The sequence below is a fragment of the Pseudochaenichthys georgianus genome, chromosome 4, assembly GCF_902827115.2.
Source record: "Pseudochaenichthys georgianus chromosome 4, fPseGeo1.2, whole genome shotgun sequence".
Classification (NCBI taxonomy): domain Eukaryota; kingdom Metazoa; phylum Chordata; class Actinopteri; order Perciformes; family Channichthyidae; genus Pseudochaenichthys; species Pseudochaenichthys georgianus.
In genome coordinates this window covers 20,703,020-20,728,008 of record NC_047506.1, presented here as the reverse complement: position 1 = coordinate 20,728,008, position 24,989 = coordinate 20,703,020, and the positions used below count along the sequence as shown (strand labels likewise).

Here is a 24,989-nt window from a genome sequence, read left to right as displayed (position 1 = left end):
TTGTGTGTGTTGTACTCAGTCGTCCTGCCTTTTTGTATTGAATCTCCTGTTCCCTGTTCTGAGACTGCAAACTGAGCTAGATGTCAGAACTCATCTTGAATTGTAGAAAAACAAGTTGCCATGGAAACTAGAATTTTAAATTATACTGTATGGAGGGAATCTCTGGAGTTTCCCACCAAACCTTAGAAAATAAATAAATAAATGTTTCGAATAGAAGTTTTGTGATGTTTGATAAAAAAATAAATGTGCTCAATCTTTTTGGTTTACACCAATTTATTACACATTGTGACCAAGTACAAAATACAGCTGAACTATGCAGTTTATTACAGACCGTCATCTGTCCTTAGATAGTTAAAGTGTAGTCAAGAACAGGTTTAAAAATGCACAAAAATAAGGGTTCAGTATACTTGTAAGAAGAACCAAATCTAGTTCAATAAAAAATAATCCTCCGCCAAAAATCTAAAACAGCCTTACAAAACATTACAAAGTACACACAGAAATTACTTTTTCTCCAAAGCACTTAAAGGCAAATTACTGTGACAGGCACAAGTTACAAAAAGCCTTAATAAACTCAAGGATTCTCATCGCTACAACAAAATCATCCGAAGGGGGGAAATAAATCAACCAAAACACAAAGCTGATGTCAAAAAAAGCTCATAAATAGAAATGTATCTCGTGACAGTTTAGTAGCGCAGTAACGCCGCAGATATAATTGATTTCATTACATTGACAAAACTGAGATTGGAAACAAGTTTATCACACACGCCATTCTAGCCAATTACACATCAAAGCGTTTTCTTTTGATACAATGTGACAAACCGAGCAGTGTGAAGAGAGCGAGGCCGCAGAGCACACACTTTCTACATCATACAAAGATATATATATATTTATATAATTTATTATGGACAAACTCCCCAAATAACGCACGGCATTTCTCTATCTAATAAAAACAGAACATAAGACTTTAATCTGAGTAACAGCATGAGGTCAGTTTCTGAAGTGGGGGAGCGTGTGCAGAGATCCTCTTTCTGGGTAGGAGTTTTGGTTTTACAGGTCCGTCCTGTATTGATTTATCTTTAGATAAAATGTACAACCACTTTTTTTAAATCAGAAAATGAGGCTCATCGAGACAGACCGGATTCCAGTTTGGGTTTTAACATCCCTTCTCCATTGAGTGGATTTCTTCCCTACTCTGCGGCGGGTGAGTGCCCCGCCACAGGTCTGCTGAACACATGAGTCCCTGAATGCAATCACCGGATTAAACTATTTACATGAAAGGAGACAAACTGCAACAGTGGCTACATTTTTTTACTTTTTTTTTGTTATACTTGCTTCATGTCATCTGAGCCAAACAGCATGGAAATCTATTGAGGTAAACAAACCAACATCTTACACAGCCAAGGTAACACCGAGTTCCCTGCCTTCCTGACTACGGCGACACTACGAGGCCTACAGAGCCTGACTGGCCGAGCTGGTGGGTGTGGGGGGGGGGGGTGGGGGGGGGGGGGGGGGGGGGGGGGGGGGGGGGGGGGGCGACTGAGGGAAGGTCCTTTGGGTCAGTAGGTTGTGTGTGTGTGTGCGTGTGTGCGTGTGTGTGTGCTGCGAGCTGCAGCAGAGGCAACAAGGATTATACACCTAAATAATGTTAAAGGTGCTTTGAATGTCTGAGGTTTGGAGACGATACATTCATACTGCGGTAGAGGCACAGCTGAGGGACAGAGACATCTGTAGTGGTGGTTTCAAGGTTAGCGATCTAAGGCACTCAAATGACACTATGGCACAGCTACTTAAGGTTAAAAAAGAGAGAAGGAGAATCACAAACACCACCGCGTAAAGTTACACATCCGATAAAAAGGTACTGCACAAAGTCATTCACAGTTGCAACAAAAACGGAAAGAAAATCAGACCTGTGTTACACGGAAAAGAAAAGAAAAGGTGAGCTTCCGGGTAGAAAGACCACCGTTATTATAAACGCTAGTAAAGGGGGGGGGGGGGTTGAAATTGCTACTTTCTTCTTTATATACATTGCACACTAACTGCAGAAGCGCAGGGTGCCGCTGCGTCCCAAAGGGCCCCTAAAGCCCCCCCCCCTCTCAGACAGAGATGCTGGATGTCTCAGTCCGGCCCCTCTGGACTCACATCTCCTGCAGAGGGTGGCTCAGCTCGATCCTCTCTCTCTTTACGGCCGGCTCAGTCGGCCCTCTGGACGCGTCAGCATCACTGCCCAGGTCACTCATCTCATCGGAGAAGGACGCGTCTAAGGGCACAGGGAGAGGGAGGATAAGATCAGAGGAACTTTATTCATCCCAATATGGGAAATAAAATGTGCTGCAGCAGCATAAAACAAAACAAGGCACGTACTAACTAATTAAGAGTAGAAATAAACATCTCAAAATAGAAATAATCCAGCATTGGAGAGTAAGACAAATATACAGATGACCGTGAAGTTAAAAAAAATCTATAAACTGTCTGACAAATAAAAACACTATGAAGGGCCAATTTTCTGCTAACACAATAGAAGCAGGATATTATTTACATCAAGTGTGCACAGAATGGAATATTCAATGAAACATAAATATAAAATGTACAGTGTGGATGTTATAGGTTAGTGGAAACAGTTTGTCATCAGCGATTGCAATGACCCTTTAACTCGCGGCTCCGACTGAAGACAAAGGTCTTCGACCTGTTAATAATCCCAGCAGCAACAAAAGAATGTTGAGGCTCTACCCCAGAGAGCAGATGTATAATTACAGTTAAAGCGGACGTACAACAACCATCAATTATTGTTCTCCATTTAGTAAAGTACTGTTACTACACATAAATAATAAAGGCTTACCTTTTTCCATGAGTGATGGCATCATGGAGGTCAAGTCACTGAACTGTGATGAAACGGAACAAAACAACTGTTAAACCATATTGTTCATGGCCCTTTCAGTATTTATAGAGAAACCAACGCTGCTTTAAATATCTTCTGTCTTACCTCTCCCATGACGGCTATAGGAGTCTCTCCGGTTGCCTGCGCCACACGGTGCTCCACCAGATAGAACATGTACTCGTCATAAAGCAGGCGGATCAGGTGGAACGAGCCGAAACTCGCTGCACTCCGCAGGGTCAGGTCTCTGATCACCATGGAGCTGCAGGAGGAAAGGATGTTTTACATTCTGTGGTTTTGTATTCTGTTGTATAGCCTGCCTCACTCTCCCTCCTCCTACCTGTAGAAGGACCACTTGAGCAGGAACTGGCGTGCAGCCTTGGGGAAGCTGGGGCTGCCCTGGTGGGGCTTCAGGACCTGAGACACCACGTTGTCCAGCCAGGTGGCCCACTGGTCCAGAGAGCTCTGCTGCTGCAGCGTCACCTTGAAGTCCTGCTCCAGGCGCTGGACCACACTCTCGTCACACTGACACACCCATGAGGCCTGCTCCTGTTAGAGACAACAAGCACACCCCACCACAGTGAGCAAGAAACCACGGGAAATACAGAGTCTACAGGGCACCGTCTGAAGTTTAAACACGATGTCTCGGTGATAAATAAACAGGGAAGACATGATACCTGGACGTTGGCGAAGTCCACCCGGTTGAGGTCGGAGAGCATCTGGTTGATCTGGGAGGTGTTCTGCAGCACGGCGCGGGCCGCCTGGGCCAGGTGGTTCAGACTGGTGTACCGCCTCAGGGTCTGGGCGAACGCACTGACCACCGCCACCTGCACCATGGGGACATGACACATCGTGAACTGTTGTATCTCTCATGGTTTTATGATGAAATGATGCCAGACTTCAACAAGCTTAGGTCTCTAGGCATTCTGTGATGAAGTTACATTTTGTTTAAGGTTGCACTGAATAGTAGGAAGCTTTAAATATGTTTTTATAAAGTTGTATTTGGGGTTCAAAAAACAATGTATTTAAAAAGAGATGGATGTAATCATTTGCAAAATGGTGCAATGTTTTAAATGTTTTTGTTGAACTAAATATTCAGCTTCAACCCAAATCTGTTGTCATTCCAAAACATTTTCACTGTATTCAAAAATGCTTTGCAGCACAAAGAGGGAGACACATACGTCTGTTTACTATCACTATGGAAAGTAACATCACAAAGCAGCCTCATGAGGTGATAACCGGTAACTATTGAGGCTGTAGGAGTGAGGAAATGTGATTAACTAAATGACCCGCTGTAACTTCCTAGTTACCTTGGTGCGAATGATCTCCTGAGGGAAGTTGGTCATGGCGTTGGTCAGCCAGGTCTCCAGACTCTTGGCGAAGTTGCGGATGGCTTGAGTGAGAGTGCCTGAAGGAACAGAACATTCTGGATTACAAACTGAAAGAAATCAACCGTCACCCTCATTAACGCCTCATGATTTCTGCATCAACACATCATTAAATGCTATGGCTGGCCTTCAATTGATCAAACAGAGAATGCATAGACCAATGAGAATGTTCACTCGTACTCTTTGTTCTGCATCGGTTTTCCGATTTCAGGTTTGTTTACCTGTTGGTTTTATGTTTGTACACCTCAATAAAAACTGCAGTAGAATGACATTTATTATGAATAGCACGTACTGGGAACAGGACGCAGCACATCAGGGATGAGGATCTCCACCAGAGCCTGGTACAGGATGTGGTCGCAGCTCCTCATCCACAGTCTGATTGGTTCATATTTACACAGAGCCAGCAGCTTCTCTCTGGGGATCACACCGTCCAGGTCATCGTCACTGCACACAAAAAAGAAAGGTTAAACACTTAAGACGTTGACTTGCAGTTAAAATAGAAAACTGCATTGAGCTTGGAAAAAAATCTCACTTAATATAAAAGTAGATGTTTTATTTTATAGACAGGCTAACATCAATTACTCTTATCATCTCTTATAGATTTCTGTTTTTTAAACATAATCCATTATAAATACATGGATATTCTTTACCAACTTACAAAACTGCACTTACAAAAATATTCTTCAACCCGTTTTGAAACAATAATAATTAAACAATAATAAATTAACTTAATTACTGATTTATCTTTAACAACATGAATGATTGTCTCCCTCTCTTCTCATGGTGCAGCTCTCCCTGTGATCTGACCTGTTGGAGATGGAGGTGTTTCCGTCACTAGATGGCGGTGTTGAATACCAAAAGGTCTGCCAGAGTTTCTCAATGTAGTGAAACTGGAGGTTCATCACCACATCCAGAGTGGCCTGCAGGAGAGCAGCGAGGGAGGGAGGGAGGGAGGGAGAAGAGAGGGAGGGAGAGGGGACAAAACACACAGAGCTCAACCATGGCAACCAGACACACAACAAAGTTTCTGCAGGCAGGCGAGCAGCCTCTCCTTCACTGCAGGCCCTCCCGTTAGACAATGAGCCAGCTCAAACACAGCTCCACACATTAATCACCCGAGGATCCTAAAGGCCACGTTCATCTGGAGCATTTTGATTTCCCCCCTCAGTTATTTTTAATCCTTTGTAGAGCAGATTAGTCTTGTAGATGTATGCATGCATTTGCCTCCGTTTAGTGGTGAGGCAATGACCTAAACTAACCCATGTGATTTCCTCTTCCCTGTTCATATGCATGAGTCTCTTAGAAAGCACAGTGTACTGCACGCATAGGAACAATGAAGAGTGCAGAGGAAGCAGGCTGGGGACCTTAAATGATAAACAACAGTATTAGGGCTGGGCCGCAGAAAACCCGGTTATAAAAAGAGTTAACGGATAAACTCTCATATATATATATATTAGTAAAAGTTAAGAACAAGAGCTGCAGAAGTTGAGGCAGACTCTTTTGTTCAGTTCCATTTCTACGCAGAGTATGATCTGTGCCCAGAGATTCTGTTCGCTCTCTCTCTCTGGCAGGACATGCACTTGCCGCTAGATCTTGTTACACAGCAGTTGTAGGATTTAATCACATGTGTTTTTGCTTCCTCTGCAGCCGTTGCCTTGACAACCTTGTTTACGGTTGCCTAGAGCAACAGGTCAAACACAGAACTCCAAAACAAAAAGAAGAATTCCCCATCCCTCTGAGCGTTTTGCCGCCACAGTTTGCACCACATTGGAAAAACAACTTGCCGTAAAGAAAAAAGAAGAAGTGTGGAGGAGAAATAACACATGCTCAAAATGCAGAAAGCCGCCTGCGGCAGAGATTCCCCGATCTTACCCTGGCATCCGAGCACACACTACTGCGGCTTACAGTGTGATTTATTAAACACCTAATCATTTTTGTTTAAATGTTTATTTAATGACACTGCTGATCCCTTAATATGTTGCTGTTGTTACCATGACATTAACAAATAAATTGCTGACAGTTGATACAAGTTCCTTTACAGCCCTAAAATGTCTTGTTTGTGCTTAAGACAACTATTTACTTGTGTTTTTAATTGTGTCAATGTAAGCCTTGGCTAATGTGTTAACAGGTCACTGTTTGCCCAAAACAAAAAAGTGGAGAGAAGAAAAAAGTGAAATGCATAAACATTAAACACAGAGGCAATGAGAGCTGTGAGAGTGACAGAAATGCGCTGGCAGACAAAGGCAGGAGCCCATGTGCCTGTCCACAGACAAGGCAGCACAAAGGCCCAAGGGGAGGCCACCACAAAGACACCAAGATGTCCACCCAGCGCGCTGAAAGGTTAATTGGCATGTCTTGAAAGCTGCACGGAGATGAAAAGACGGCTGGAACAAAGGGAGCGTGGTGAGGCTGGACAAGGGGAGGGCAGGGATAATATGATAAAGCCAGAGCTTCACAGCTTTAATCACAGCCTCTCTCCGGCCTGTGGAGCCTCCAGAAATGTTTAGGGTTCAATATTATTTCTATTCTCCTCCCTGTTCCGTTTCATCCTGAAGGGTTGTTCTTCTGCATCTTCCTGCCCAGAGATCATGAGGTATGCCCTTCAACCTGTGAAATGTCGCTATGCAATATGCCCTTTCTTCATAGCTCTTTCCAAATACAGTTCTTCACCTGCTGCAAGTTGCTTTAAATGTAGGACCCTTTTCAGGATGCGCTTTATCAAACCAGACTCCATAAATGGTCTTAAACTAACAATGATTACAATACTTTTGAGTGACAGCCTACCGTACTTTCTTTGATCCGTTTAAAAATGGGTCACGATATTGAGTGAGGTTTTTACAAAAGGTTGATTATGAGTTTTAATCAGCAGGGCAATGTAGTTTTATGAAAAGCGTTACTCATTTGTTGGGGACTATTTTCAGGAGCGGAATAATACACATTTGATGCTCCGGTGAGTGTGTGCAAGAGCAGTGTCAGCGTTCATGGTAATGACGGAACATGGGACATTACTTGAGGCTGGCTTGACACAGTAAGCTTTATGGAGCTATGCTCACATTGGCAGCCCAAAGACCTGTACACAGAATTTACGCAGTTTCCCCTTAAAGCCATTTCAATTGACAGGTCAATGTCTTCTCAGTGAGATATTGGTAGAGCTGTACCTCGCAGTGTTCTCTGTAGAGCGTCTGCAGCTTCTTGATATCATTCATGTTGATGCGCTCAGGCAGAGGCTGGGTGCCCAAGTCAGGAGAGGGAAATGGAGGCAAGTTGTGGGACGTATCTGAATGACAAAAAAGATAGACAGGTGTCAATCATTTCATCACTCACCCAGACTGGCACTTGTGTGTGAATCAAAGGCAAATATATTCGAGAGACAGAATATAAATAAATAAAACCACAAGTGTCCAAACGGAAAGAAATAATATGTTTTTATAATCTTCTCTACAAACACAATGCCTATCTATTAATTGTACCAGTGTGACTGTAATAACATGTGCAAAGTAAAGCCAAATCAGGGAACACAAATCTCGTACCGTTATGAAAGCAGTCATAAAGAAAGAAGTCAGAAGAATGATCAACAAAGCATGGCTACACATTAGTGGCGTGTTGCTCACCGATGTACTGCTGGTGGTGTTGGCTCTGAGCAGCCACGGACTGCTCTGGAGTGCTGCTACAGTTCTGAGAGCTCCCACACAGGCTGTCAGACATACCGTCCACCTTCTGCAGAGGTTTGAACCTACACACACGGGAGAAGAGGGGACATGTATGTTAGCTGGGCTTTGAAGGACTTACAAACACAACATTTCCGGTTTTAACTTCAATGAAAACCACACAGCAAATGCTCAGGTGATACCACCTTCAACACAAAAGCGAAGAAGTCAAATTCCAAGATTGTGTGTTACGGAAAATGACATTTGCATTGTTTTTGATTAATTGTTATATTTCCTTCCATTGGTGCTTGATTGTATCCCTAGAGATGGGATAGTTTTGTGAGTGTGTCTAGTTTCAAATCCAATAACTAGTGTACATGGCAGCAGTGACCTTTATATATGCCAGCCCCAGTGACCTACGTATACACACAACCTACTGAAGAAGCAGTAGATCATAAGTGGTTAAACCAGTTTAAAGGTGATTGAATCTTTTCCCAATTCCCAGTAGACAAGAATGCCTTTTTCCCCCTTCTCGTGTCGTGTGTCACCTTTAATGCAAGTCACAGATGCCCTGGAGGAGAGTAGGAGTAGTTTCTTTATTTCATACATCTGTTACATTACATATTAGATTTCATTTAGCTGGCACTTTTATTTAAAACCACTTCCATTAAGTGCAATAAACCATCAAAATGAAAACTCAGAACAAGAGCTGGTCAGCTGGTGTTCAAAGAGGAACATGCATACGTGCACATATTTGCCACATAGCTGCGACTGGTCAATTCATTGAATACATGATCCCGTATTGAATGCAGCTCTAATGTTTGGGTAGAAACTAGGAAATGGGTGAAGAAAATAGGAAGTGAAAATGTCAAATCAAAAGATGTCACAAACTGTTAGAGAAGATAATAGATGTGTGTTTTGTGCTATTCTTAGCTTTTATAATTGTAATATTTTTGGTTACGTATTCTTCTTTCCGTGTCTCTGTATGAACCACTTATACCGAAGCAAGTTCCTCTTATGTGTCAACCTACTTGGTAATAAAACTCTGAGAATAAAGATGGCACACAGCAAGCAGCAGAGACAGAGAGGCAGCTGCCACATGGTCAATGTTTTAAAAAGTTAGATTGTTTCGTACATGATTATCATAAAGAAAAAAACAAACCATGTGTTGCCATGAGAACAAATAACCAACCAAATGAAATGAAATGCGTGAAGAAAGGTCAAGACGGCAGACAGTGCTGACCTTTGTTTCTGGTGGACAGGCTGCTGCCTCATGGCCATGTACTGGGTGTCTTCCTGCAGCCGGTTGAGCGGTGAGTCAGGCTTCACCCGGATGCCATAGTAATGATACTTAGAGTTGCCTCTGTTCGATTCATGAGAGAAAAGAGAGAACACAGTGAGGAGGAGGAGATGGCGAGTCACAGGTGCAATCACTATTATTATCCTTGGCCATCAAAAAGTCTCCGTTGCCTATGAGCATCGTGATACGTGTCACATCGGTGATTGTATATGATTATGATGAATGATTGCTGTGATAAGCATGCTCGGCTTCAGCCACAGCTCTTCCTGTGTACCTGGTGCCGAGGCGGCGTGTCCTCAGGCCCATGAAGACCGAGCGGATGAGCTTTCCGAAGGAGGCGGCGTTGACCGGGTCCAGCTTCTGCTCCTGACAGTGCCTCAGGTAATGGTTATATAGGGAGCAGCGCGGCAGGCTCACCCCCTCCGCTGTCTCGTAGTTGTCCAGCAGCCACTGCAGCTAAAAACACAGAGAGAACACAGTTGCATAATCAGTGATCCCCAGGGGACACACTCTGCTCTGTGGTCGTGTCCTGGCCAGAAATGAAGAGGAGCTAGGCATCTTATTTACACATCAAAAGACAGATAACACACACACACACACATCACAAAAACACCTGTTTTAGGAGGTTAAACACCAAAGAGACCATTGCACTCCAGCTGTGACGATGCTTTATAATCTATTTTTCTAATCTTGCCTTGGCTACAGAATAAAGAATGGCTGATTGAGTGAAAACTCCAAACATCTGAAGAGTGCTTTTCATTCAAGGGGATACATCTCAAGTCAATATTGAGAGGGGCTCTGTCATTGCTCTGTCGTAACAATCCAATCATAGAGAATTTACATAAAAAGCTCAAATTATAAATATTCAAAGCAAATACTTAAAACATGATTTATACAACTTGTTCAAAATGTAAATGAGGTTGGAAGATGGAAATGTTGGGAAAGAATCTTAATCATATTTCCATGTGAGTCAAACTATGGATGTAATAAAACACTACTACTTAATTATTGTATTTCATTATAATTATCAAACAAGGGGAAAAGTTATATTGCAATATACACTGACACTGAGTGCATGTCTTGGTGTGCTTAGAAGTGAAACATACAGAAATCAATTTAAGTCCATGCAGGGTGTTAAGAAATATATAAAAGCTGCATTATTAAGCAAAAAGTGATAGCGAGTGCAAGTTCAGATGAAGGATGGAAATGTATCGAGACAATTTACGAGTAAGTTAAGCTAGCAGTAGGTAGTGCGTTTAACGTTGCGTACACAAGTCGAACACACTGCCTCAATGTTCAGCTTTTGTTTGTTGGTTTTTCTTTATCCTCATGTCCTTTTTAAAGAAAGTTCCTGGTTGACTTACATGGCTGTTGAGCAGGCTGCTTTTGTGACTTGCAATTCCTTCAGACTTTTGGAGGTTTTCAATCGCCATTTCAAGCTAAAGAAAGAAGAAGCATGCAAAAAAAAGAAATAAAGTGGACACAGAAGAGGGAGGAGGCAGGAGAGGGAGAGTGATAGAAGAAGAGAAGGGGACAGAAATAAGCAGGGGTATATGAAGAAAAACACAAAAACAAATTAAAACAGATAAAGGAAATTAGACTGTTAGCAAGCAGCCACATCCCTTATAGGCTGACCAAAGCATGCGAATCAAGGGACTTTGGGGTTAAGCTGCTCAGTGAAGGGTTGCAGTCAGACACTCTAATGTATGCAAATAGGAACCACAAACACGGGCACAGGTCACGTCAAGTTTGAGGACAATAGGTCAATAATGCCTAACCAGACCCATCCCCCAAGATGTAAACAATGTGAATGAAAATCTAACAATCAGAGAGTTAGTTGTTGCTACAACATGAGAGAGAGAGTCATGATATTAAACACAGGCATATTATTCTTTCTTTGGACACAAAAAAAAAAAAAGAATGCAGTCCAACTGGCGGGCAAAGTGAATGACAAAACCAAGGACCCTCTATTGAGCCGTAGAAGAAAACCAAAGTCAAAATGAAAAGATATGTGCTATTGCAGCCAAACTGGAGACATAGAAGAAAAGGAAAAAGAAGCAGGCAGCGTTCCAAGCCTTAAGAAGGCTCCAGAGGGCTCATGGCCAAATGGTAATGAGCCCCAGGGGTTGCTTTGTTTCGCAGGGCGCTCAAGTGCCTGTGAAAACCTCTGAAACAAGGCAGCGCTGAATTATTTAAGCCAGTGTCCTGGTTCTACAGGCTCTCTGCCCTGTGCTGCTACTGCAGAGCCAGGAGGCCCCAACTCAGGTTCCTGTAAACCCTGTGTGCTCTCGTCCAGGAGCCTGGGCCCTCTGGACTCAGGTAACAACAGTCATCACCAGTCTCACAACACCATGTGGTAGTGGGGTCCTCTGCTCAGTAAGCCTTGTAGTACAAGGAGTTAGTAGTAACAACTCATTTATGTAATTAAAAGAATAAAAACTTTGATTTCACCACATGGCAGTTAAGGATGAAGAAGAAAAAAAGTAATCATGCAGTCTTTGGCGGGTGCAAACCTCTGATAAACAGTTTGGCTGTTGTTTTCACTCCCACATGGAATCCCAATAGATTTGAAAGAGTGCATCAGAATAACAAAAACATTGGTATGGGAGTTGCTCACCATAGCGGAGGATGAGCGTGATGAGTGTGATATGTGGTTGCGGCTCCCCTCCATACTTCCACCATGAATCAGGTAGGTGCTTCCGCTGGAAATGATGTGGCTGCTGCCCACATCCATAGCAATGCCCACCATGCCGTGAGGGGCCACCCCACCACTGGCAGAGGAGACCACCGTGGTGACATGAGCTCCACCCGCCTGCGAGTCAAAGTAGGGGCCCCCGCTGCCCTGCCCGTACAACTGGGCCTCGGGGTTGTAGGAGTAGGCTGTCCGGCTGGTGAGAGGTCACTGCAGTTAGCATTTAGCGATGTCTTTCCATCATGAGCTACATTACATCTTTAGAAAGCAGATGACGAGCAGTTACAGTCTTCAGGTTTTTAAAATTCTAATTAAAAAAACAAGACCGCAGGAATTGATGAATTTGATACAGTACATCATTGCGATTATACAGACAAAAATATAACTGAAACATATTTGGCTATGCTAGAATCAAATTGAAGAATGTCTTGTTTTACAATAAATCATTTACATTATATTACCAATACACGGCACAGCAAATACTTGTTATGGTTTTACATTCTGACATGGTAACATCCCTGTTATTTATTTGTAATTATGTTGGCTTCACTGGGATGAATTCAACTATATGTTGTATTGTTCTTAAGGCCACACAATGAAAAACATATTTCATATCCCTAATAATAATTGTGGGGTAATGCAACATTGCTTACATAGTTCCATTGGTGTAAACAGTCTCTCCGCTTTCTCCTACATATTGGACTTGGGATGGGTAGACATGTTGCACCTGCTGAACCTACAGACAGACAGGACATTGAAATCAGGAATAACATTTTCTTTCCCAACTCACTATTTGTGCAAATGAAAAACAAACTGCGACTATAATTAAAAAGTAAAATACTTGTTTTTAGTGTAGGCTTTTGCTGGTGTGTGTGTGTGTGTGTGTGTGTGTGTGTGTGTGTGTGTGTGTGTGTGTGTGTGTGTGTGTGTGTGTGTGTGTGTGTGTGTGTGTGTGTGTGTGTGTGTGTGTGTGTGTGTGTGTGTGTGTGTGTGTGTGGTGTGTGTGTGTGTGTGTGTGTGTGTGTGTGTGTGTGTGTGTGTGTGTGTGTGTGTGTGTGTGTGTGTGTGTGTGTGTGAAAGACAAACTTGGTTTTGCAAACTTCACGTGTCATGAAGAACGATACAAGGATGCATACAACTGACAAAAGGCAGGTAATGACTTGTCCATCTGCTATTGGTTTACCGTCTTATATTTCAGGGTGAAATATAAGACGGGTACCTATAAACAGCTCTTAGTAGACTGTCAGTTCACCTGGATTTCACATTCGATCCAAAACACAGAATTTGTGTTGGGATTTGGTTCAAGTGCCCAGGAACCAGCAGGCTTTGCAGCAAGTTAACAAAACACACTTGGATGCAGAGAAGCCATAAACATCATCACAAACGCAGCAGCAGTAAAGCTTGGAGAAATGTTCACACTTAAAATGTATACCAACCATAAGGTTTATTTGTAAGCCTTTAAGAGTTGTATAAGATGTTAGTTTCATGTTATTCATGTACGCAGGCAGTGGGCCAGGCTCAGCCAGAGAAAGACAATTTGGCACACCCATGAGGAGCACAGGAAGCAGGAGAAACAGCTTGGCGCATGCTTGGGAAGAGCAGCTTTTGGAAGAATGAATGGGCTGCCGTGTTGGGATCTTCCTTCAGTGTGAAGCACAAGCAAGGTTTGGTTGCCGTTTAACTTGTTTACTAAAGCAAAACCCGCATCACCCCGGTCATATTGTATCATTTAGCTTTCATGTCAATTCTAACCCAATGAGTTGAAAAGACAAAACATTTCTAAGTGAAAAAGTCCCAGTGAAACAGGCCATATGCTTATTTTGCTTATTTAATCGTAATTATAAAAGATAACATTATACGTCTCAGGCTCAGACAAAATAGGTTTAACTGAGAAGAAAGCCTCAAGGGGTGTACAAGTATTTGTTCACAGCACTGTATAGTATGTACAGCACTGTGTACCTGCTGAGAGACTTGTTGAACCCTGGGTACTGAAAGCTGCTGTGCTTGTCCTCCTTTCTGAGCTGAGCCTGTAGCTTGAACCAGCACCCTCTGTGTGGATACAAGACATAACTCAATTACATAGGTATGCACCACGTACAATCACATACACAGATCATTAGTAACATATGACAGTCGACACAAGACAGGCAAACATGTCAACACCCCCCCCCCCAAATATTTAAAACTAGTAGATAGATTTGTGCCAATATAATAAACATAAATGACTGCACAAACCTCTCTCTGCCAGGCAGTGCATTTTTGTGCGTGTACTCCATTTATAGTGCCATTTCATTTCAGACACCAAGCACAAGAGCCGCTTTCACACCAAGTACTTTGCCGTACTTAGTGCCGGCACTTATAACCCCAGGGCACAAAGTACCAATCGCGTTCACACCGGAGTACTTTTCCCTGAGGGAAGATTACGCAAATGAAGCCGCTGACGTCACTTCGTCTTCTTCTGCTTTGGGTTTACTGGCAGGCCGCAAAACACTTCACGGCGTATACTGCCACCCGAAGTCCCCGGCCGAAAGTCTCCGGAGTTGGGGACTGGCTTCAGTAGAAGCTGCTGAGACTCCCAGCAGCTTCTACTGAAGCCTTCTGAGTAAATCGTCAGAACGCCGACACCTCGTCATCACTCCACCGCTCCCATGTTTTTTTTTTGTGTTGCCATAAGTTATTCTCTCTCCGTTGGTGCGCGGGGCTAATGCTAATGCAAATACAATGGCGGCTTCAAAACATTTTTCAGAGTTTTACGGGGTGTGGTTTGCAATTCGCCCAGCCAATAGAAATTTGTACTTTTTTGGTACTTTTTTCGTACCACCTCTCTAGCAGGCACTAAAAATGGGGGTAATAGTTCCCGGCACTAAGTACTCTTTTTGGTGTGAACGCGACATAAGGGGTACTAATGGAACTAAACAGGAAAAGTACTCCGGTGTGAACGCGCCTAGCTCTTTTTTTGTGAGAAGCAGGTTTGGGCTTGTAAATAAAACTACTTTACATTTTATATTTGAAAATAAAAAAGATGGAAAACTTAATTCACAACAGACTTTACACATTTGTCCTGCAATTAATGTTTCAGTGGAGTAGAGGTAATAACCTACCTGCTGGGAGGCTGGAACAGGCTGTACCACAGGGGCCTGAGCTGATGATGACGTCCGCAGCGCTGCCACGCTGGTCGTGGTGTCTGACCCTCCCTCGGAGCTCTGCATGCTGGGTTGTAGGAGACATGAAGAAGTGGAAGAGAGAAAAAGGAGGAGGGATTTAATTCCAGACCTAAGAAACCCTCATATTGGTAACTCTGACTATAAATGGACAGCCATACTAAACAAATGCTCTTCGACACCACCCCTTCTCTCTTGGAGCCTCCATGGCATCCATTGTGTCCCAGGGGGTTTCTGGCTTTAACCAGTCAAGCTGAGTAAGTGAAACTCTCAGAGGCTGCCCACCTTTAGCCTTAATCACAGTCAATATGAAGAGCCCAACAGTTTCAGATCGGCAGAAAAGTTACAGTACAGTAGTGGAAGTTACCAATAGGACTGAACTTCCTGCTTAGGACCAAAGGGACTGCCGCCACTCGGCTTTCCACTGGGTGACAATGTGCACAGCATAGCAAAGGGGAACTAAACATGGAGTGCAACAAAAGCTCTCTTTTTTCCCCCTTTCTTTTTTTGTAGGATAGAGAGGGAAAGACCGAGAGTAAGGCAGGGTCAAGAGACGAATGGAACTGCAAGGGGGAGTAAGTGGATAAAAAACAACTTCCCCACTCCCTCAAAAAAGGAAAAAACTAAGGGGGAAAAAGATGAAAATGGCAGTCGGGCTCCAGCCTGATGATATCCAGCGTTAGTTTGGTACGAGAGCTGTTCTCTGAGGGCCTCAATAATCCAGCTGATATGAGGAAATTCCTCAATGCTTTGTAAACGTTTGTCGGTTGCTATGGTGAGGAATCCATGACAACCACCCCCCTCCTCCCTCCCCGTTCACTCCTCTATTTCCCCCCCCCCTTTATAAAGCTCTTCCACAGGAACTTTCGAGCGCGACCGCAAAGAGAAGAGGGGGAGGAGGATTATAAAAAGAGAGAGGGAGATACGGCACAGTTGGGGGGTGGGTTGGATTGATGAGTAGAAATCCAGGAGCAACAGGATACATCAGAAGGTAAACGGTGGGATGGTGTTCTCTGGGAGCATTACTGAGAAGGACTGCAAGACAAATCCAGCTCCAGACATGCTGTGATTGGTCATACCACAAGACATGCACTACAATGTCCTTTATTTCACTGAGAGATCTGACAAACACCACTTGGGCTGCAGTAACGTGGAGGCTAAGCTTGTACAGGCAACAGGGGCAGAAATGCACTCTTTTGGCTCCCCAAACTCAAATGTATCATGTGGCTAAACAGCTGAAGCTAGTAAACTTTTTCAAATCAAACTTCTACTTCCATAAGAATTAAAAACACCCTTCTCCTTCAGTGTGATCAAACCTTTATATTGTGTGTAAAAATACCTAAACACACACGCTGATGTATATTGCCTTACACTTTGAGAAGATAAGAACAATATGGGCAAAATGAGTCACTATCAAGAAACCCCCCAGGTGATAGAGAGGAAGAATAATACCAACATGTTGACACAAAAAAAGTTGATATCTTCTGTTGTGGAACATTTTTAAGGTTAAACTGTTATACGGATAATTCAGTTATTCAACCAACTAATTGTTGCCAAATACAAGAAGAAGAAGCTGTCAGACAGACACTACCAGAACATCTACCACACATGACCAAGCCATTCCCACAGGAAAAAGGAGATTGAAGGGTAAATATTAAACTAAAAAATAGTTTTGCTTCAGATCTCAACAATAAAATAATGATTCTCATTGTATCCAGAATCATGCAGCACAACTTTTGACAAACTCAATATACCTTTAAGATAAATACAGAGTGTACCTTTAAGATAAATAGAACATCAGATGTGGGTGTGCCACCACTGGCATTTTCCATAGATGGAGATGTTGCCACAGGCAAAGACACTGCTGTGTCTATATGACTAACAGCCTGAGTGGAGGAGGTCTATGTTGAAATGTCTGATATGTGTCAATCTACAGACAAACACATGGTCCTACCATATCCAGTCTACCCTGAGCAGCAATCTGAGCTGTTGCCGTCACTGTATTTGTTAGCACAGGGCACATTTAGCACTTACATGTAGAGACTCTCACATTACATTACAATTTTCTTCACACTTCTTTCTTGTATGTTATTAAAGTACCAAAAGCCTATAATCACAATGATTCTAACAAGGAGTCAACATTTAATTTAAAAAGCCCCTGCGATGCTAAAGCGTTTTTCTAAAGCATGGAATTTGTCTATGGGGAGTCACTTGAGTTATACATGTACCTAACAATCTCATCATTTATTTTCAGACTTGTCATTTTCACCAGAGGAAGTGACACAAGCCTGCAGGCTTCTTCGTGCCATTAAGGAGTGGGTGGCATGGCTGGATGGTGATGGATAAGGAACTAGAGAACTCACTGGCACGTTTTCAGCCGTTGAAGCTCAACTAAAGGCACTGGCTTTAATATGTATGGTGAATTATACTAAATCCTTTTGTTGGAGCGGGACAGACGGGAGTAAAGTAAACAGGAGTCTGCTTAGTGTTAAGGAAAGGTTAAAAGCCACACAAATTCCCCACAGCAGCGCTGAAAAGCACAAAGGTAGGACACAGTGGGAGACATGGAACACTGCTGCAAAACTGCTCCTCTGGCTGGGCTGGCGTCTCGGGCCACAAGTCTGTCTTCATGTATGGTCTGGAAGCCTGGTTGCATTCAGGCCAAATCCCAGATGAGCGCTTTACAACATGAACAACTGCGCCTCCTTTCAAGAGTTACCTGAGTTTCAAAAGCTAAAGGGAAACAAGAAAAGACACATTTAAAGAACCCCAAAGACTCACAAAACCTAACTAATGCTATAATCTACAATGTTCACAGTGTAGACAAGATATAAACATATGTCACCGACAGATCTAACTTACAAGTCTCAATCAGAGAAAAACACATACAGATGTTCAATTAAAAGCAGGAGCCCACAGTCTTGGCTCATGTTTGCACTGGCCCACATTGTTTGCAGAGCAACAACGGTTGCTAGTGGCAACACCGTCCACTCCCGTTTCCAGGAGCCTGTTGCTATGCAACCAACAGAATACTTCCCAAACCAAACAATGCCATCCCCCCACCTGATCCCTCTATCTCACGCTAAGAAGAAACTTACAACAATAAATGTATGTAAGCTAATCATTTCCGACTTATCTCCGTGTTGCAGCTAGAGACAGATGTACAGACTTTATGCTGCTGGTTTAGACTTGATTGAAGAGGACAGGGTGAAGTGCCCTGTTTTCGTAACTACTCAGTGCTCGAAAGAAGGTGAATGTTTAAGTCATCAGGGAGACAACAGTCTATTCTTCAAGGTTGCTTTACACTCTTGTTACCTAAAAACAACACATCTAAATGCAAGTTGAGTCTTTCTAAAGTTATTTGGACAGGAACGATGGTAAATCTGCTTTAGCAGAGCAACAATTATTTCACAAAACTAATTAAGCAGAGACAGTCCTTTGTAGCTTTTAAAAGGACATTTGTGAAGAACAAGCAATCAGCACAATGCATATGTCAAACTTAATATAAAAGAGAGGAGCAACAGGTGTCTGATGAAGCTTTAACATGTGTTCCCTAATTTGGTAATTACATGTTTTGTTGCAAAACAAGCTCATTGAGACGCGGTGTGGGGGTTTTATTTTTTTATTTAATTTAAAAAAAACTACAAGATCACAGAGGCACACGCGCTCACACAAAGAGGGAATTAAGATATGATAAGAGATTTCCACAACAGAGGCTGTTCTTCAAGCCTGTCTCATTAATTCATGGCTAATCCAATCAAAGCAGCTCTTGGGGTCTGCAGATGGCAGAGTTTAAGGGGGAGAGAAAAAGAGAGAGAGAGAGCATGAGAGGAGGAATAGGGGGCACAGACCACTGTCTCTAATCCAAGTGCCCCCCTCCCCTCTCCAGCTCGCCTCCCCACACCGGTCATCAGCACAACCTGTCCACTCCGTCACCATGTGTGCTGCAGGCCTGACAGCCACAGAGAGAAAGATCAAACCGTTGCCATGGAGATTGTGTGTTCGCCCAAGCTCTACACTAGCAACTTCCTCCCCCAACAACCAACCTCTTCTAACCCTTTCCAGATTTCCACTGCCCCCCCACCTCCACCCACCCCCAGCCTTCATCCTTAGTATTTAACATCTCTAGATAAAGATTGAGGATTGGAAATTGAACATTTTGACAAGTAAAACTGGAAAACCCACCACAAGAGGAGCAGGGAAGGGAAGGGAAGGGGAGGGGAGGGGAGGGGAGGGATGGTCAACACTGGAAATGTAATCAGCTTATTCTCATACGAGTAGGCGTCTTTCTCTTTCACAGCTATTTATCTAATGTGATCCAAGGCTGCCTGATGACACAAAGGAGAGGACTTTACTTAAGTGAGTTTTCTTTTTATAGGGAACCACATTCTGCAACCATGACCTCAGATGCTGGCAGTGAGCCGTGTCAATTTTGACCCATGAACCCGAGATAAGCGATCTGTTGCCCTGGAGGAGTCTGTCCTTTTGGCATTAAGCATTCACTTAACACAGATATGACTCGGGGAAATCATCATACTGTAGGTACAGTACATCTGCAGGCACTACTTAATGACTCATCAGTTGATGCTTGAATTATGAGACAGATCCAAGTGTCTGTTGTTTTTGCAGTAAATAATGCACCATGCTGAATACTTGGCATCACTCGGATTTAAGTATTTAGGGTTATATGAATAATCAGACTAGCATGCAATATAACTCCCTTGTGATTTAACCTTTCATACAGAAACCTCCGTTTCTGGAGCCTTATACAGTGACATGCTTCAGACAACATATAATATCAGCTAGGGCTGCTCGATTATGACAAAAATCACAATCTCGATTATTTGGGTCAATAATTGTAATTGTGATTATTAAATGCGATTATTCATTGACTTCGAAAACGTCCATTTATTGGAGAAAAAGTGACCAGTATGTTTTAAACAGTTGATTACCCTGAATTTTAAGTATAATTCAACTGAAAAAAAAAAAAAGTAATAATCGTTTTATAGTATATAAAAATAAATAGTTGTATTTCGATTACGTTGTTTTGTTTTTAGCAAAGCCTATTCAGTGTCATTTCCAGAACATTAGGCATTAAATGACTTGAAGACCTAACAAGTGTTCCTGCAGAGCAATTTGCATCAAGATGGCATTCATAGATCATACAGTAAAAGGTGGTGACAGGATGCAGTTGACATCCTGTCTACAAATTGGTGCTCTTCAAGTTGTTGATTTAAAAATATCAACACTTTTTAGACCTACATAGGTTACAATGTGTAACACTCTTTAGTCAGGTAACACCTACGCCATTCATTTACCATGAAAACAAATAGCATACAGTTTCATTTAAATCTTGCTACATTAACATCGCCTTTGAAGCTAGTGAGTGGGAAGAGAGGGTTCTCAGTAATCAGGAAGGGGTGACTGCACTAAAAGGACTTCCACCATTTAGCTGAAACTGGGTTGTTTCCACATGTGACTATGGCATCCTCTGCACCAAATCTCCTAATTAAAGAGCTTTTGAAAAGCAATGCTGAAGACCCAGCTAATTCAATTTAAAACTACTGTCTGGGTCTAATACTCATTTGTAAATCTGGTCAAATCTCCCTGTCCTAGAACTTAATCTTTGGCATTTAATTTATAGCAAGTTATACTGACAGAAGTTGTTTTCAAGCCAAATAAACATCTCTTAACAACCTAGCATAAAACACTACAAAAGAAAGGAAAAGTGAGGAGAGAATGGGGGCTGCTACTATATTTGACTGAAAGAGAGAGGGGGTCAGTTTTTGTAATGCAAATGTCACTGCCTTGTCTGCTGTTTGTGGCAGGACATTTAATTAGCAGTTGTGTAGCTACGATACAAACCGGTGGAATGTTGAGAATGTTGTGATGACACACAGACAGATAGAAGAGACAGACTGAAAAAAAATACATTTCACAACGAGTTTCAACTTGTTGCCACTGTGTGAGGGCCAATCAGTGGCAAAAATGTTTTGGTATAGACAGGATGTGTTTCTCCGTATCCTAGCAGCAAGCATAAACCTACAATGATTTCTAAAAACTCTTAAGTGGAAGACGTGATGTGAGAGTCCTCAGGACACCTTTCTAATTGTGTTAAACGGTAACAGCACATCAAGTCAAATATAAAGCTCTTCACGGATAAATAAATCAAAAAGATTATGAAACTGTATGTCATGTGAAAAAATGGCACTATTAATTTCCACTTAACAAGCACCACAAGGGATTCTCCTCTCAGTTGTTCTGCTTTGCTTTGTGATTTTCTGAGATGTTATGGGACAGCCCATTAAATATACATTAATATCAGACAATAAAATGATGTGTAAAAGCTAGGCAGTTAAGTTAGCGCAGCAGGAGGGCTATGCAACTAGAATGTGATCAACTATAAACGGCAGCGACAGAACCAATGGCAATGAAGGGTCTGTGTGTGGCGGGCTATTGGATTGAGAACTTCTCCCCGAGGCACCACAAGGCTTCATCAAGACAAACTAAATACAGCACGAGCAAACACACATAGGCTACACAAGCACATCCACACAGCATACTCATGTATGTGCACACACACAGACACACCCCCACAAAACATGTGACCAAAAAGCTGTGTCAGGACTCAGGTCACCCGCTGTCCAAGAGACCACTGCAGCTGTCCTATTGATAGCTGAACTGTACTGCACACACGGGTCCATTAAACACTCAAAATGGCACACGGGTAGCGGTGGACTCTTCTATGCACAACCATACGAGGAACTCCAGTTCAAGCACAATTTCTGTCAATTACAGATCAGTATGGTACTTGTGCGATCATGGTCATAGGCTGCCGGTTAGATCAAAAAAGACTATATAGATACACATTACAAGTACCATACAACAAGCAAATAAGATTTTCCCAAATAACTGGCATACTACCAGCTACTTTCCACGTTGTCTCCTCTCTGAGCAGCGTTTCTTTCTGACCTACCTCTCGGCAAGCCAAATCTATTAACTCTTAAGAAAGAGATGACAATAACCCGATTAAAAACACTCACTTTTAAAAGAATAACATTCCAGCCCCTGGCCCACTCTATCCCATTTATTTCCATGACTTGGGTGTATTTGTATATCAAGTTGCTATGTAAACATAACAATGTCATGCTGGTGGGGGTTATATGCAGCGCTGTCATCTCTTTATTTTCTTTTTAGCTGCGGCGAGTTGTCAGACCAATCAAAGTGAAGTTTCTTTCTCTAACACTCAAATCCAGCCAAGTCTTCTGTCAGTGCACATTCAACACCTTCCTCAAATAGAGCTGTAGAAAGCTTCACAAAAATGTCTTTATCAAATATAATGCAGCCTAAATAATAAGTATGATTAACTTAACATTACTCATACTGCGTTCTGACCCCTTTTAACATTAAAGGAAATATATATTTGGCTGAATCAATGGCATACAACCTTATATTATTCAGATCTCTTCTTTTTACAAGATAAATACTTTATGTAAATAAATGAAATAAGTCAATTAATTGGAAAGCAGAGAGGGTTTTAATTAGAGAATCGAAGTGCTGCAAAGATTCTTGATGCAGCACTAGCAAACATTACAAATGACCGAGCACCTGATTGCTGTCTGAAATGATAGTCCATTAGAATTAATTCAACTCCGGGGACAAAAAAGACTAAGTCCCAAGAGAAGAAAAACGAAGTATGCAAGGTGCTGGAAACCAGCCTTGCCCACTGTAAAGCTAATGAAAAGGGGGATTTATAGTCATTTGGGGGTCTGCATTTCCTTGGTTTCTTATTATTGCTATGGCACTGTTTGATATGAGCCTTCCGCTTTAAAGAGATCAAACATCAAACCTAATGAAACCTGCGAACCAAACAATGGAGCAGTGCAGCTTGGCAATTAGCAAACAATTTGGCTTTAGGTCTTTTCAACGAGTTTGGCATAAGATTAGTAGATGGAGCTAAACTACTTGTGATGAAATGAGTGAGAGGAGACAAATCAGGTAAAACCATTCATTATTTCTGCCATATGAAGGGTACTAGTCGTATCTTTTTAATGGCAAGTTTAGTTTCGAAAGCAAATTTTAAACTAAATATCTCATCCAAGAGACTGAACGAACCAAACAGAGCCGTAGCCTTTAAAAGAACCATCGTAGCACCACCTAGCTGTTACATATTCAGTTATTCAAGTAATTTCTGAAACATTAAAACTTTGCGAAGTACCCACTTTTTCTCATTTAAATCGTGACATAAGTTAACTGATTAAAAAAAGAGTAGTTCCTCTCCTGAGATAGACAAGTTGCAGCACCAACTTTGATAACGTTGTAGTCAAACGGCGAACTTCATTTTTCACCGACTCGCCGGTAAAAGTGATTATATCCGTGCTCGACAGGCAGCGTAATGTTTAAAATCAATTTAACAATATCATGTGAGAGTTAAGACTGACTAACGGTCTTGGCAAACTGCCAGCAGAAAGGAAAGTTATCCTCCTGCTGGGTTCACGCTTGCTCGCAGCAGACGTTAGTTTGCAGTTTGGGCAGCAGGACCAGCGACGCTAACGCTAGCTAGCCAAATGTCCACCTGCTTGAAAATTACGTTCTCGAGAAAGACACAACAAGAAAATACGTTTTTCCGTAATGTGACAAACAAGACAGAGCGGACGCTAACTGCGCAATAAACGGTTAAACTGACTGAACTCGCAGTTATGCTGCTAGTTGTCTGAGTTAGCATTAGCTGTAGCTTGACTGCCTTACCATCCATCCTGCTGGGATTGAGTGCGTTCACAGCTCGAAACACACACACACCACAACGTAGCAACAAGTGAATCAATGTTGAGTTGGAGTAACGCTGCGCCGAGTACAACGTTCAAGAAAAGTGTAGACAAATAAAAAGAAGGGCGGAAACGGATATTTTACCAGGTACAAAAAGCTGTTGCCAAGCAATAGGTGAACGTCAGTTAAATGGAGAGTGGAACGCCGTTCAAATAAGGGAAAGTTCAGTTGTGGAAAATAACCACGACTGCTAGCAAAGCACTTGACCACAGAGCATTTTTTCCAATTTCAGAAAAACTTAGCACATGATTGCTGTGAAGATAATAGTCACCTTTGCCTTGTGTGAAAAGTTATACCCTGGCACTGTTCTCTTTCCCCTCTCTCTCACTCGCTCGGTGACTTCCAGATGCTGCTGCTGCTGTTGCTGAGTGTTGCGCCCGTTGGTAAGTAACTGTCTCCACGGCTACAGTCACTGTGGCGCGACGGGGTCTCGAGGCAACTGTTGCTACCCTCGAATGTCTACGTCAGGGTCCTCACTATGCAAGGGAGGGACCAAAGGGACAAGAGGCACGCCCAGTTCAATAAGACTGTAAATATTAATGTTACCACTTGGGGGCAGTCTTAGCTAGGTAACCTCTGTAAGGAAGTGCATCATTTAGATTAATTTATTTCATTAATAAATTATGTTTTTTTAGATGTAAGTTATAAATTGTCAAAGAAGCAGCAGTATTTTTGATAAAAAATAATGCTTATTATTAGCCAGAAATAATAATAATGAAAAAGGAAATTAACATCGTCATATCTCGCCCTCCCTCAGAGTACAGTGCACCCATCTTTAAACTAGTAATCCTCTGATAATAAAAAAAAAGGAAAAAAATGGCCTTGCATGGTTTTAACACTTTCAAGTTAACAAAGACAGAAAAACAAGATACTAACACCTGGCAAAGCTCCTCAACACTTCTTCTCTAGTAGTTCTGAAATAGGTGTCTTCGGGGCCATGCCTAAGCGACAATCTCACAAAGTGAAAACAATATCTGCAGCATGATGGCAATGCGAATTATATGTAGGATATGTATAGGCAGAGATGTAATAAGGGATGTAGTTCATATGCATATAAGAAGTGTATTTAACAAAGGAATTATTCTATCCAGCGCACCACTTCA

At 42.3% G+C, this 24,989-nt stretch overlaps 1 protein-coding gene across 6 annotated transcripts; it reads right to left on the bottom strand.

Moving 5' to 3' along the window:
- Positions 1–261: 261 nt before the first annotated feature.
- rfx2 (regulatory factor X, 2 (influences HLA class II expression)) lies at positions 262–24,342 on the bottom strand. Of its 6 annotated transcripts, none has more exons than XM_034081911.2 (18): positions 24,158–24,342; positions 15,001–15,109; positions 13,859–13,948; positions 12,553–12,635; positions 11,825–12,095; positions 10,572–10,646; positions 9,482–9,663; positions 9,151–9,270; positions 7,872–7,993; positions 7,419–7,537; positions 5,068–5,180; positions 4,553–4,704; positions 4,183–4,280; positions 3,550–3,699; positions 3,213–3,421; positions 2,981–3,134; positions 2,837–2,903; positions 262–2,257 (listed from the first exon to the last, which is right to left on the bottom strand). In XM_034081911.2, exons 2-18 carry the CDS (start codon positions 15,106–15,108, stop codon positions 2,136–2,138), a joined length of 2,235 nt encoding a protein of 744 aa, XP_033937802.1. In that variant the 5' UTR covers position 15,109; positions 24,158–24,342; the 3' UTR covers positions 262–2,135. The 6 variants fall into 6 exon arrangements, with proteins under 6 accessions (XP_033937802.1, XP_033937805.1, XP_033937803.1 ...); XM_034081914.2 differs by having other exon boundaries at positions 2,837–2,879; XM_034081912.2 differs by lacking the exon at positions 24,158–24,342 and adding an exon at positions 23,809–24,012.
- Positions 24,343–24,989: the final 647 nt, after the last annotated feature.

Bases quoted from the DNA above. Each gene is read 5' to 3' on its own strand.
- rfx2 (XM_034081911.2), bottom strand. From the start codon at position 15,108: ATGCAGAGCTCCGAGGGAGGGTCAGACACCACGACCAGCGTGGCAGCG. The intron at 4,705-5,067 runs GTCAGATCACAG...TTTTGTGTGCAG, and splicing joins AACACCTCCATCTCCAACAG to TGACGATGACCTGGACGGTG. The intron at 2,904-2,980 runs GTAAGACAGAAG...ATGGTTTAACAG, and splicing joins CTATAGCCGTCATGGGAGAG to TTGTTTTGTTCCGTTTCATC.